We start from the raw sequence: 13275 nt of genomic DNA on the forward strand, positions 1-13275 counted from the left end.
TTAGGTTTACCTGCAATACAATGACAAAATTGATATTTTTTTAGAAAATAATGCTGCAATAACTTCTCACGATAAGATATTAGCAGATTCGAATTACATCCATATTTTTCCAATTTGCCAATTTACCTGGACTTATTCTTCAAACTTTCAAACGTAACTTCCATATACCAGCCAGAACGCATGTGGAAAGTTTAAAGACCAAGTTCCACTTAGAAAAGTAGTTATGAAAAATTAATTTCAAAGATGGACTCTCTTCGAAATTAAACTGTTCATATGTTTTTCTTCTAAGAGGAACACGTACGAACGGTACGAATCATGTTCATTCAGATTTTACCGCAGTGATAAAAGAAGAAAAGTAGCTATATCTCTGCTCCAGGGGGTCGATCATGAAACTTTTTTTCCTAAGGAGGAAACGTGAAAAATGAAAAATTTCTCCATTAACTTCAATGGTAAAGATTTTTACTTTTCACGTTTTCGCCCTAGAGAAAAAGTTTCATGATCGACCCCCCTAGCCTCTATTCTCGAAAAATATCACATACGAAAATATACGAAAATGCTATAGTATACGTTACAAATATTATAGAGTTCCCTAGTATTTTCGTATGCGATATTTTTCGAGAATAGGCCCCCTGCCACGAGTCCGGGCCTAGTCTTTTTCGTGGAATGACCGATTGAATCTATTGAATCTCCCTTCATCAGCGTCATCGACATCTATTTTTACATTTGGTACTAGGTCGTATAACATTCATTTTGTGACGCTGCCGATAAAAATGTCGAAAGTTGTGCGAGTCTGCAATTTGTAGATATCTGTGAAATTCACAAACATGAACAGAATTATTAATTATTAATTATTATTATAGGCGAGTTTTTTAATTCATCGATTGATCAATCGATGAATTAAAAACTTGTCCTATTATTTTACGTCATAATAGTTTGCGCGCTAAGATAGATACCTACCTTAACGTTAATCGGCTAAATCTGAGCACTTTTATTCGTCATTTGGATTTTAGCATAGATGGCTGCTCTCAGCTCAGCCAATTAGAGTCCCTAGAAGTAGAGAGTCTGGACATCTGCCCCTAAAATGTCGGTGATGAATATGCCAGTCCGTTTGTTTTCTGTTCCTGAACTCTCTAAATAAGTGTACACTTAAAATGGAATAGATAGATGTTTCAAAGTTAGCGAAAGCAAGAAGGAACGTTCCAGTGCAGTCTAGTGCAGGAACAGAAAACAAGCCTAGTGTATGTACGTGAGCTTTATGTGTGTGTATGTTTATCATTGTGTGCACTTGAACGTGTTGTATGCTGTTATCGCATTGGCTAAAGAGGATTAAACAGGGATCTGTATTGGTGCTGCCATTTTAGGTGCATAATCACGTGCATCCAATCACGTGGAACCCCGAGATGTTCAGACTCTCTACTTCTAGGGACTCTACAGCCAATTAGTGTCCCTCGAAGTAGAGAGTCTGGACACAGTATGGCCGGTATTCATAGTCGATTCTTAAGCCCGTATCAGACTACGCATTGAAGATTGAGATTGAAGATTAAAGATTAAAATTTGACCAATCAAAAGAAGGAAATTTTAACTCCTTTTATTTTGATTGGCCAAAGCTCAATCTTTAATCTTCAATCTTCAATTTTCAATGCGTAGTCTGATACGGGCTTTAGGGTGTTTACGATAACTAATCGGATCTCGGATTGGATTGAACAATGGTACTCAACGTAGGTATAGAAAATTTCCCTAGGCTATTCGGATTGACGATTCCTGTCTCAAATGTAATAGCGTTTTTCATTGGGAAAACTAGTGCGCACTGAGTGTGCACTCGCCGCTGGCAATTGGACGTTTCGGTTCGCGCGATGACGGTGCCAACGGAAACGTCCAATTACCTGCAGCAAGTGCACATTCAGTGCGCACTAGTTTTCTCAATGAAAAACGCTATAATCCGATTGATGACGAAAGCGTGGAGACCGAAAAGCATGCTTGAAAAGTCTCTTTATTTTTTTAAATAATAACACAAAAAATCATAGATAAAGTTAAAAAGAATGATTTGAATTTAGATTTATTGTAATTTTTTTGTCTAAACACTGGATTTCGTTTAAATTTCTGTTTGTAAAAATTAATTAATCTATTCTAAAGTTTGTGGTTATATCGGAAACAAATCAAAATTAATAAAACAATTATTAATTATTAGGTACATACATATTAAAGCATATAATATTTCAAGCATATCATATAGAATTCCTGTTTATTATAAACTCAGCAAAAATAACTTTGAAATTATTCAACTACATTATACATTAATCAATATTAATTTATATGTTAAAAATCAATAATGTCTTTGAAAATGTTTTTTTAATTCTTTTCCAGATCGTAAATAAACTTCAACTCCAAGAATAAATAAAAATTACTGGAAAATGGATTGACATGAAAAGGGCATTATTGAACATTATCAATTTGTGCTAACTTAAAATTTGTAAAATCTGCTATTCTTTGTTAGTTGTTCATTAGAGAGTAATAATATAAGAACGGAATATACATAAATAAAATTAAAATAATTGTATGCATATATGATGGGTATATTCCATTTTTATATTATTACTCTCTAATAAACAACTAATAAAGAAAAGTAGATTTTACAAATTTTAAGTTAGCACAAATTGATATTGTTCAATAATGCCCTCTTCATATAAATACATTTTCCAGTAATTTTTATTTATTCATGGAATTGAAGTTTATTTACGATCTGGAAAAGAATAAAAAGAACATTTTTAGAAACATTATTGATTTTTAACATATAAATTAATATTGATTAATGTGTAATGTAGGCTGTGTTCCGTTTTTACTGGCAGTACTGAAAATTTATAGTTCACGTCACATATACTATACATTTTCAGTACTGGCAGTTAATATCGGAACATAGCCGTAGTTGAATGATTTCAAAGTTATTTTTACTAAGTTTATAATAAACAGGAATTTTATATGATATGCTTAAAATATTATATGCTTTAATTTGTACACCCAAGGACTTTGATTCTGTCCATGGGGAAATTTTCCAAATTGAGAAGTCACCACTTTCTACATACTCGCACTTCATGATTAATGAAACGATTAGAGCTTATTGGTCGTTACGTTAATCATAAACTGTAAGTATGTAAAAAGATAGCGACTTCTCAGTTTGGAAAATTTTCCCATGGACAGAATCAAAGTCCTTGGGTGTACCTAACAATTAATAATTGTTTTATTAATTTTGATTTGTTTCCGATATAACCACAAACTTTAGAATAGATTAATTAATTTTTACAAATAGAAATTTAAACGAAATTTAGTGTTTAGACAAAAAATATTACAATAAATCTAAATTCAAATCATTCTTTTTAACTTTATCTTTGATTTTTTGTGTGATTATTTAAAAAAATAAAGAGACTTATTTTTCAAGCATGCTTCTGCGTCTCCACGCTTTCGTCATCAATCGGATCACATTTGAGACAGCAATCGTCAATCCGATTAGCCTAGGGAAATTTTCTATACTCACGTTGAGTACCATTGTTCAATCCAATCCGAGATCCGGGGTGTTTACGATAATTAATCGGATCTCGGATTGGATTGAACAATGGTACTCAACGTAAGTATAGAAAATTTCCCTAGGCTAATCGGATTGACGATCTCTGTCTCAAATGTGATCCGATTCAAGGTCCGTGGATTGGCGTTGGAGGGGAAGGAAGGTCGTTGCATAGCCACCATTTTCGAGACAGCGAGTCAATGTTAGTGTACATAGGTACTACAGCTATTAGTTGTATGAGTGAGCAAGTGTGCAGTAAAAGTATGGCCGCCGCCATTTTCGTTCCACATCGTTGAAGTGGATGCAACGACCTTCCTTCCCCTCCAACGCCAATCCACGGACCTTGATCCGATTGATGACGAAAGCGTGGAGACGCAGAAGCATGCTTGAAAAGTAAGTCTCTTTATTTTTTTAAATAATCACACAAAAAATCAAAGATAAAGTTAAAAAGAATGATTTGAATTTAGATTTATTGTAATATTTTTTGTCTAAACACTAAATTTCGTTTAAATTTTTATTTGTAAAAATTAATTAATCTATTCTAAAGTTTGTGGTTATATCGGAAACAAATCAAAATTAATAAAACAATTATTAATTGTTAGGTACAAATTAAAGCATATAATATTTTAAGCACATCATATAAAATTCCTATTTATTATAAACTTAGTAAAAATAACTTTGAAATCATTCAACTACATTACACATTAATCAATATTAATTTATATGTTAAAAATCAATAATGTTTCTAAAAATGTTCTTTTTATTCTTTTCCAGATTGTAAATAAACTTCAATTCCATGAATAAATAAAAATTACTGGAAAATGTATTTATATGAAGAGAGCATTATTGAACAATATCAATTTGTGCTAACTTAAAATTTGTAAAATCTACTTTTCTTTATTAGTTGTTTATTAGAGAGTAATAATATACGCATCATATATGCATACAATTATATTAATTTTATTTATGTATATTCCGTTCTTATATTATTACTCTCTAATGAACAACTAACAAAGAATAGCAGATTTTACAAATTTTAAGTTAGCACAAATTGATATTGTTCAATAATGCCTTTTTCATGTCAATCCATTTTCCAGTAATTTTTATTTATTCTTGGAGTTGAAGTTTATTTACGATCTGGAAAAGAATAAAAAAAACGTTTTCAGAGACATTATTGATTTTTAACATATAATAAATCAATATTGATTAATGTATAATGTAGTTAAATAATTTCAAAGTTATTTTTACTAAGTTTATAATAAACAGGAATTTTATATGATATACTTGAAATATTATATGCTTTAATATGTACCTAATAATTAATAATTGTTTTATTAATTTTGATTTGTTTCCGATATAACCACAAACTTTAGAATAGATTAATTAATTTTTACAAACAGAAATTTAAACGAAATCCAGTGTTTAGACAAAAAAAATTACAATAAATCTAAATTCAAATCATTCTTTTTAACTTTATCTTTGATTTTTTGTGTTATTATTTAAAAAAATAAAGAGACTTACTTTTCAAGCATGCTTCTCGGTCTCCACGCTTTCGTCATTAATCGGATTACATTTGAGACAGCAATCGTCAATCCGATTAGCCTAGGGAAATTTTCTATACCTACGTTGAGTACCATTGTTCAATCCAATCCGAGATCCGATTAGTTATCGTAAACACCCCCGATTAGTATCGTAAACATCCTTATATTTAAGATCATCTTATGTATCATCTTAAAATGCCATCAACCAATCAGAGAGCCGTATTAGCATCTTAAGACGTTACTTAAAACGATCTTGAAATAAGAATCGACTATGAATGCCGGCCTATAAGAAAGAACAGTAGGTCGACTCCGCCATAAAGCACGGCGAAAGTTGTCCTTCGCGCATGACCGAATCGCACAACCAGCAATATGGCGATTAAGTTCTGATTGGACGATTCTAGCATATGGCGTTATCATTGAACTATACTTTCCGTTTGTTTTCTGTTCCTGAACTCTCTAAATAAGTGTAGACTTAAAATGAAATAGATAGATGTTTCAAAGTTAGCGAAAGCAAGAAGGAACGTTCCAGTGCAGTCTAGTGCAGGAACAGAAAACAAGCCTTTTAACTGGAATGGGCACTAGCCGCCAGAAAACGTGACGTGAGAGAGCCATTTCGAAGGGTCACCTCTTTTTGTCAGTACAGTCACGTTAAAAAGTTTTGCAGTACCGGCACATGAGAATAGATAAACGAGCGACTTGAATGACATACATAAATAAAACAAAAGCAAAATTGTATTATATTTTTTTATTTAAGTAATTTTTTAAGTAAAAGTTAATTTCTTCCTCGTTGCCACGAATTCCGTTACATGCTGTATCAACATTAAAACAAAGAAGAAATTTAACTTTTGAGTAGGAATGTAAGGTGAACGCATGCGCAGAGAACGTTTAGAAAAAGAGAGGTAGCCCCTCGCATCATGCTATTTCTATCACGTTTTCCGCTTACGGACGTTATATGGCAGTGCCCATTCCAGTTAGAGTATAGTTCAATGGGCGTCATTAACCCGATTTAGGTTAAGTAAAGCCTGTATCAGACTACGCATTGAAAATTGAAGATTGAAGATTAAAGATTGAGCTTTGGCCAATCAAAATAAAAGGAGTTAAAATTTGCTTGTTTTGATTGGTCAAATTTCAATCTTTAATCTTCAATCTCAATCTTCAATGCGTAGTCTGAAGCCCAAATCAAACCTAACGATTGACGATTGCGATTGACAATTGGCAATTACTTTTCAACCAATCAGAGCAAAGCAGTCGGCGGCTGCTTTGCTTTGATTGGTTTAAAAAGTAATCGTCAATATTCAATCTCAACCGTTAATCGCTAATGTGATTTGAGCTTGAACTGCGCTCGCAAACGCTATTGGATCCACGCACAACCAGCAACATGGCGATTTTGTAGTCATCAGGCTTGTTTTCTATTCCTGCACTAAACTGCACTGAAACGTTCTTTCTTGCTTTCACTAACTTTCAAATATATATCTATTTCATTTTAAGTGCACACTAATTCAGGGAGTTCAGGAACAGAAAATAAACGGATCATATGCATACTGTTTGTTTTCTGTTCCTGAACTCCCTGAATTAGTGTGCACTTAAAGTGAAATAGATATATATTTGAAAGTTAGTGAAAACAAGAAGGAACGTTCCAGTGCAGTCTAGTGCAGGAATAGAAAACAAGCCTATTATATCAAAGGTGCCGACACCGAGTCGACCTACTATTCTTTCTTATACTGTGGCATTGTTAAGTCATGAACGCGTTCATTGAGATATAACCTCAGTAGTCTCACTAGTCTTATTATAAATTGTTATTAATGTTTTTTGGGCTTATATCTTCAGAAAGGCAAGAGAAAAGTAACAGTGTGAAACCTAGAGATTATAACGGTAACAACTTTTTTTTGTACTTGATTTTCTATCATAATAATTATTGTCTACGTATACTTATGACGAAACCATAGTATTTCTACAACTCGTCTTCTCTGTGAAATGTAAAATAGATTTAAAGAGTTTTATTGTGCTTTTTTTTAATTATTGTTACTTTCAGACAGTAGATAAATGGCAGTTGACAAATAAATAAATAGAATTTACTCGCGTTGATGGAAGTATCTCCAACAAAGAAGAAAGGAACAGATGCTTAAAAATTATTACTCAACTGATAAATTGTAAATTAAATGCCATGGCTAGATTTAAGAAATGCACGGAGAAAGATATATCTGTGTTACTTGAAACGAGTTCAGATTCAAATGTTGAAGATTTGGATGAATCCTATGTTCCAAAAGAGAACACAGATGATGATTCTTTCAGCTTTTCTGATTCAGAGAAGACTCTGGATAATAACAAACGTTTCTTATTACGAACCAATGCATTGCAGAAGGAACGGGTTTCATTGCGTTTGAAGTTGAGACGTTCCACAGAACAGAGCATGTACAAAATAGACACTGAATCAGAGGATGAAAAATATAAGAGATTAACTAGAAGTACAAAACGTCATTTGAAAAATTCGCAGGATGAAAACCAAACGCCACGCAAGGGTGCAAGATTTATTAAGTTACCTGAAAGATGGTCAGATTACGAATGTCGTTTCTATAAATCACAAGCATCTGTTTTACAGAGAACTCAGATTAATTATAATGAGAAGAAACTACTTTTAGATTCATTAGATACTTCTAATACAAAAACACAAGAAACCAAGAAATATGCAAAAATTAAAAGTGATGATGACAGTTCAGATTGCGTTTGTATTGATTTTATTCCAAAGACACCATCTACAAGATCAAAGTCAAAACTTAAACAAAATCGTGCTTGTTCCATAAATGATATCAACGTTGATACTACTCCTAAAATTGACAAAACTAGATCAAAATATGCATCTCCTGCAAATAAAGAATCAAAAAAAGATGATGTAGATGAATCACCAAGTAACAAAATATATTTTGAGACAGATGTTTCAAAGCAAAATTTTTCACTCAAAGATACTCCTAAAAGATCAAGAATTGAGAAAAGTAGCAAAACTATTTTAACTATGTCTAATAAATGTGAATCGATACATAAAGGTAAAAGTAAAAACAAAGCTGTTAAGGCGGAAGTTATACACAAAGTTGATAAAGATATATCTCCAATGATTAATCAAAGAAACGATGATGCAATTGTATCGTCGGTGGTATGCAATGGCTTACATACTCCAAAGGTTCGTGCATCATTGAAGCAAGGTACTTTGACACCATCTATGAAACTAAGAACTAATGTGATAGCTAAACCAATTACACCATTGCAAGAAATCAGAACTAGATTGCATGTCAGTACAGTACCTAAATCGCTGCCTTGCCGAGAGGAAGAGTTTAATAACATTTATACATTTCTAGAAAGCAAGCTAATGGATAAAAGCGGAGGGTAAGTTTGTCTAGATATTGTTTAATATTTTATTGCATTTACTTTGATATGCTAAAATACAGAACTGTGTAGTAATTATTTAAAAAGTTATGTTAAATTTAGTTAATTTTAAATAAAGAAATTTTTAATTTTACTATTCATCAAAGATTATTTTTTAAATCAGTGAAGTTTAACTTTCGAAATTTTCAAATGAAGTAGTCACAGGGCTGATAAGAGTATGACGAGGTAATCAGTTTATTTTTTAAAACTTTAATTAACTTCTTTTTTTCAAGTTTTAAAAATTTATCTATATAAAAAAAAGAAAAAGTATATTTCCATTTATAATGAAACAACAAATAAAAAAAAAGGAAACAATTTTTCTTTATTATTTTATGTAAAGTTAATTTACAAATAAAACATTTTTATTTGATGTCATATGAATGTTTTGTTATTTAAATAATCTAATTTTGTAAACTATTCTAATATTTAATTTATAATATAAATAATGCTTTTTAAAGTTAACTTTATATTTAACTTAATTTAATCTTAATGCAATTTTTAAACGAGTTAGTTTTTCGTTCAATTGTAATTTTTAATGTAACATTTAACTTTATAAATCATCAACTTTAATTTTATTTAGTTACAAAAAAACATTAATTTACTCAATTTTACTAAAATATCATGTATAAATATTGTAGGAGTATTTATATAAATGGCGTCCCAGGGACAGGAAAGACTGCCACTGTAAATGAAATTGTAAAGTGTCTAAAGAGATCTGTGGAAAAGGATAAACTGGTCTATTTTGATTTTGTTGAGATTAATGGTATGAAATTATCTGAGCCCAGACAGGCCTATGTACAAATTTTTAAGCAATTATCTGGTAAAACTCTGACATGGGAACAAGCATATAATGCATTAGAAAAGAAATTTAACAGCAATACTAAAAGGCCAATGACATTGCTACTTGTAGATGAGGTATGTTATATTAGTATTTATTTAGCATTATTCTTTATATAATATGTATTTTTATTTATCTTTTAATTTAAAAATGTATTAATTAAAATTAAATTTTCCATTTTTATATTTTAAAATAAAATTAAACCCTTTAATCTTATACTTTTATTTTTTAATATTCATTATAAGACAATTTGTTGTCTTTTAAATCGTGTTTACTTAATTTTTATACCATTGTTTTTTTTTCTTATTTGTTTCACTTATTGTTTCAATTTTTGTAGCTTGATTTATTATGTACAAAACGACAGGATGTAATATATAATCTGTTGGACTGGCCTACAAAAGCCTCTGCTCGATTAGTAGTTGTTACTATTGCTAATACTATGGATCTTCCAGAAAGAGTTTTAATGGGTAGAGTTACGTCGCGATTAGGTCTTACCCGAGTAACTTTTGAACCATATAATTATAAACAATTATACGAAATAGTATTAACAAGACTTAAAAATACTGATATCTTCGACAATGAAATTATACAATTAATTGCACGGTAAGCACATATGGTCTCTTTATTTAAAATTTCTTTGTTTAAGGAAGTTATTCAGTATTTTCACATAATATAAGAATATCAAATTTTGAGGATACGTTTATGATTAATATATAAACATTTTTAAATTTTTGAATTTTTTAAAATAACATTGAATCTTATCAGAAAGAGAGTTTTAAGTAGTAATTTAATCGTAAATAAAATATAAGAATTTTGAAGAAATATATTTATAAAAATGTAGTTTAAAGAACATTTTTGAGTAAAAATAAAAAAAGTAATCACATATTTTTGTGTAAAAACATGAAATATTCATCAATAATACAATTTTTGTTTTAAATATAGCATCATATTACTAAGAATGTGACGCTTGTTTCTACATTTATAAAATGAACAATCCTTTTTTATTTTCTCTATATTAATATTATAAAGAAAATATAAAAAAAAATTATTTTTATTGCTTAAATTTCGTTTATTATTATTTTCAAAAGATGGCAAGTTAAAAGATACATGAAAGATGAATGAAAAATTACATGACACTCCTCCAGTTTTTAAACTGGAGAACCTTTTTAAATATTTTGTTGATATATTTTTTTTATTGCATTTTCGCATAATACTTTTATTATTACAGACTGTTTTGAAATCTGGTCCATTTTTATTAGTTTTTATTTTACACTGATTTTTTGATAATTAATTTTTATAATAAAATTGACGAAGCTTGATTAAAAATATTCTGAGAATATCTTATATATTTTGTATTTTAGTAAGGTGTCCGCGGTATCGGGCGATGCCCGCCGCGCTTTGGACATTTGTCGCCGAGTGGCAGAAATTACCGAAATACGTAACAAGAGTACAGTAAGCGTTCAAGACGTAAATGAAGCTCTGTCAGAGATGATAATAAATCCGAAAGTTCAAGCGATAAAATATTGTTCAAAATTTGAGCAAATATTCTTACAGGCTGTATGTGTGGAAGTCAAACGAATTGGTGTGGAAGAAGTGTGTTTCATAAATGTTTATAAACAGTTTGACTCTTTATGTTCCTTTGATGGTTTGTATAGAAAATACTTATTAACAAGAGAATGTAATGTGTGTAAAAGAATATTTATGTTATTGTAATTTCTGTTTCTAGGTTACAAAACCCCTAATATTACTCAGACACTTGACATTTGCGCAAAATTGGGTGATTATAGATTACTGATATGCGAGTATTCAGGTAGTGATACACATCAAAAAATTCTATTGAATATATCGAAAGATGAGATGCACTATGCATTACAGAAAGTTGATTCTGATTAAAGATATGTAAAATTCGAATAATGTCCATAATTTATTACTATAACTTAATTTTATTATATATAGGATTTATGTTTCTTTACGAATTCCGATATTACAATTTATTAATCTCTAATACATATTAATCGCTAATATAAATATATTTTCCTTGTAATATTGCAATGTTTTTAAACTTTTTCAATTTCCGGCATGTCAAATAACGAGCCAAATTTGTTAAGGTACACTATTGGTTTTTATTGTATTATAGTTATCTTTTATCAGATACCGCTAACACGACGTTCAGAAACGAAAAGTACAATTCTAAAATTTTTATTTTTTACTTTATCGTTACAATAAAAGTGATTTTATTGCAGTGACGAGATTTGGTTAAAATGAGAGAAAATATAATATGATTTAGATAATTGTCACAATCTTTAAAATATTTTTACTTCGCACCTTACTCACATTTTTATTTATTTAAAATGTAACGCATATTCCTTCGTTTTTGTCAACCTTCGGTTGGCAAGCAGTCGCTTGTAAAAAATTTTTGCAGTTTTAAAAAAACTTTGTTTAAAAACTTTATAATGATAAAAAAAAACTAAAATATATGTTGCAAAAAGTTAAAATATTTTTTTAATGAATTGATTTTCCTTTTTGTTCGAAATGTAATATCATGTCGCGGTAAAATCGCGTTTATTGAATGAATATGTTCAGAAATGTACTATATGTTGAACTGTATGGCAATGAGTCAATCTATTATTGGAAAAATTACACAACTCAAGTTTACGGATGAACCCTTTCTTTTTCATTCATTAATGTACTGCATAACAGTATGTTGCTTCTTGTAATGTGTTGCAAAAATGGTACGGTTTTGTTTTTTTTAAACTTTATTATTAAAAACTATTGATATTATTTGTAATACACATATTAAGTAAAGAAATCAATGAATAATGAAAAGTGATGATATCGACGAAAATATTCTTTCGTTATATAATGCTCAAAAGTGGGAAGCGATTGCTACTTTATCTTTCGCAAATGACGATTTTAAGTCTAGTAGATTATCATGGGTATTGCCTGATCTGAGTGATTTGTATTGGATTAATGATGTCGTACGACAATTTAATTTATTTGGAATTGTAAGCATTGGTTGTGGCAGTGGATTATTAGAGTGGTTATTACAAAAATGTTCAGGTAAATCTTTAAAATATTATTGATATTAATGTATGTGTGCCTCTTTGATAAGTACTGTAATTTGTTTATTATTATTAATTTTTAAGGATTGGAAATTGTGGGTATAGAATTGGATAGTTCTTGGTGGAACAGTAAATATTCTCCACCTCAATTCTTAAAAAATATTATCTTTGTTGAAAATAAGTCAATAAATTTTCTAGTGCCAAAACGATACGCGATGTTATTTTGTTACTTCAATAACTGTGCGGCATTCTGTAATTACATAGAAAATTACAAGGGTGATTTAATTTTTGTCATTGGCCCTGCACAAGGAGCCAATTGTACAACAGATCCATTGCCGTTCGATGAAAAATTTGAAAAATATAATTGGAAATTAGTGAAGCAGAAGAAATTAATGTGTTCCAATAATTATATTACTGCATATAGTAATAAATAATCAGGATTATATGTTTTAAATAATGAATTTAAAATAAAATAATATATATGAAAAATAGTGTATATTTCATATTTTATTTTGCTCAATTGACTATAAATTTCTATATTGTCTTTTTTCATATCCGTTCCCTTCCTTATAAATCTTTAACACACATGCATTTTTATTGAACACGAAATGTAGTGGTAAAAAAAAATGCATCTAAAAGAGTATATAAGTTTAGTAGCTTACAAACTTATAACTTAAAAAAAATTATGGCAATCAATTTTCTTAAGAGAATCATTTTTATTAAGAGAAAAAATCTATTTTATAATATACAATTTAATTTTTTTTCCTGATTAAGAAATATATATATATTAATTATATAATTTCTGAAAATAATTTCTGCAAAAGTTGAAAAATTTTAAATTGCTGTTACCACAGCAATTGT

The 13275-nt window shown here is 29.6% G+C and overlaps 2 protein-coding genes across 4 annotated transcripts; both read left to right on the forward strand.

Annotated features, from left to right (window-relative positions):
- Positions 1 to 6703: 6703 nt before the first annotated feature.
- On the forward strand, positions 6704 to 11404 carry LOC105193861 (origin recognition complex subunit 1). 3 transcript variants are annotated; one of them, XM_026135183.2, is made up of 7 exons: positions 6704 to 6969; positions 7130 to 8294; positions 8448 to 8475; positions 9153 to 9429; positions 9690 to 9955; positions 10714 to 10997; positions 11079 to 11404. In XM_026135183.2, exons 2-7 carry the CDS (start codon positions 7262 to 7264, stop codon positions 11243 to 11245), a joined length of 2055 nt encoding a protein of 684 aa, XP_025990968.1. In that variant the 5' UTR covers positions 6704 to 6969; positions 7130 to 7261; the 3' UTR covers positions 11246 to 11404. The 3 variants fall into 3 exon arrangements, with proteins under 3 accessions (XP_025990968.1, XP_039314644.1, XP_011156809.1); XM_039458710.1 differs by having other exon boundaries at positions 6705 to 6969; positions 7134 to 8475; XM_011158507.3 differs by having other exon boundaries at positions 6706 to 6969; positions 7130 to 8475.
- Positions 11405 to 11785: 381 nt separating this feature from the next.
- On the forward strand, positions 11786 to 12903 carry LOC105193862. The gene is made up of 2 exons (XM_011158508.3): positions 11786 to 12412; positions 12499 to 12903. The coding sequence occupies exons 1-2, from the start codon at positions 12172 to 12174 to the stop codon at positions 12846 to 12848; spliced, it is 591 nt and encodes a 196-aa protein (XP_011156810.1). The 5' UTR covers positions 11786 to 12171; the 3' UTR covers positions 12849 to 12903.
- Positions 12904 to 13275: the final 372 nt, after the last annotated feature.

Source organism: Solenopsis invicta, chromosome 16 (assembly GCF_016802725.1).
Source record: "Solenopsis invicta isolate M01_SB chromosome 16, UNIL_Sinv_3.0, whole genome shotgun sequence".
Taxonomy (NCBI): Eukaryota; Metazoa; Arthropoda; class Insecta; order Hymenoptera; family Formicidae; genus Solenopsis; species Solenopsis invicta.

Coding starts and splice junctions, on each gene's coding strand:
- LOC105193861 (XM_039458710.1), top strand. CDS start 7,262: ATGGCTAGATTTAAGAAATGCACGGAGAAAGATATATCTGTGTTACTT. Junction 9,956..10,713: donor ATTATACAATTAATTGCACG/GTAAGCACATAT, acceptor TTTGTATTTTAG/TAAGGTGTCCGCGGTATCGG. Junction 10,998..11,078: donor CTCTTTATGTTCCTTTGATG/GTTTGTATAGAA, acceptor TTCTGTTTCTAG/GTTACAAAACCCCTAATATT.
- LOC105193862 (XM_011158508.3), top strand. CDS start 12,172: ATGAAAAGTGATGATATCGACGAAAATATTCTTTCGTTATATAATGCT. Junction 12,413..12,498: donor GTTATTACAAAAATGTTCAG/GTAAATCTTTAA, acceptor TTAATTTTTAAG/GATTGGAAATTGTGGGTATA.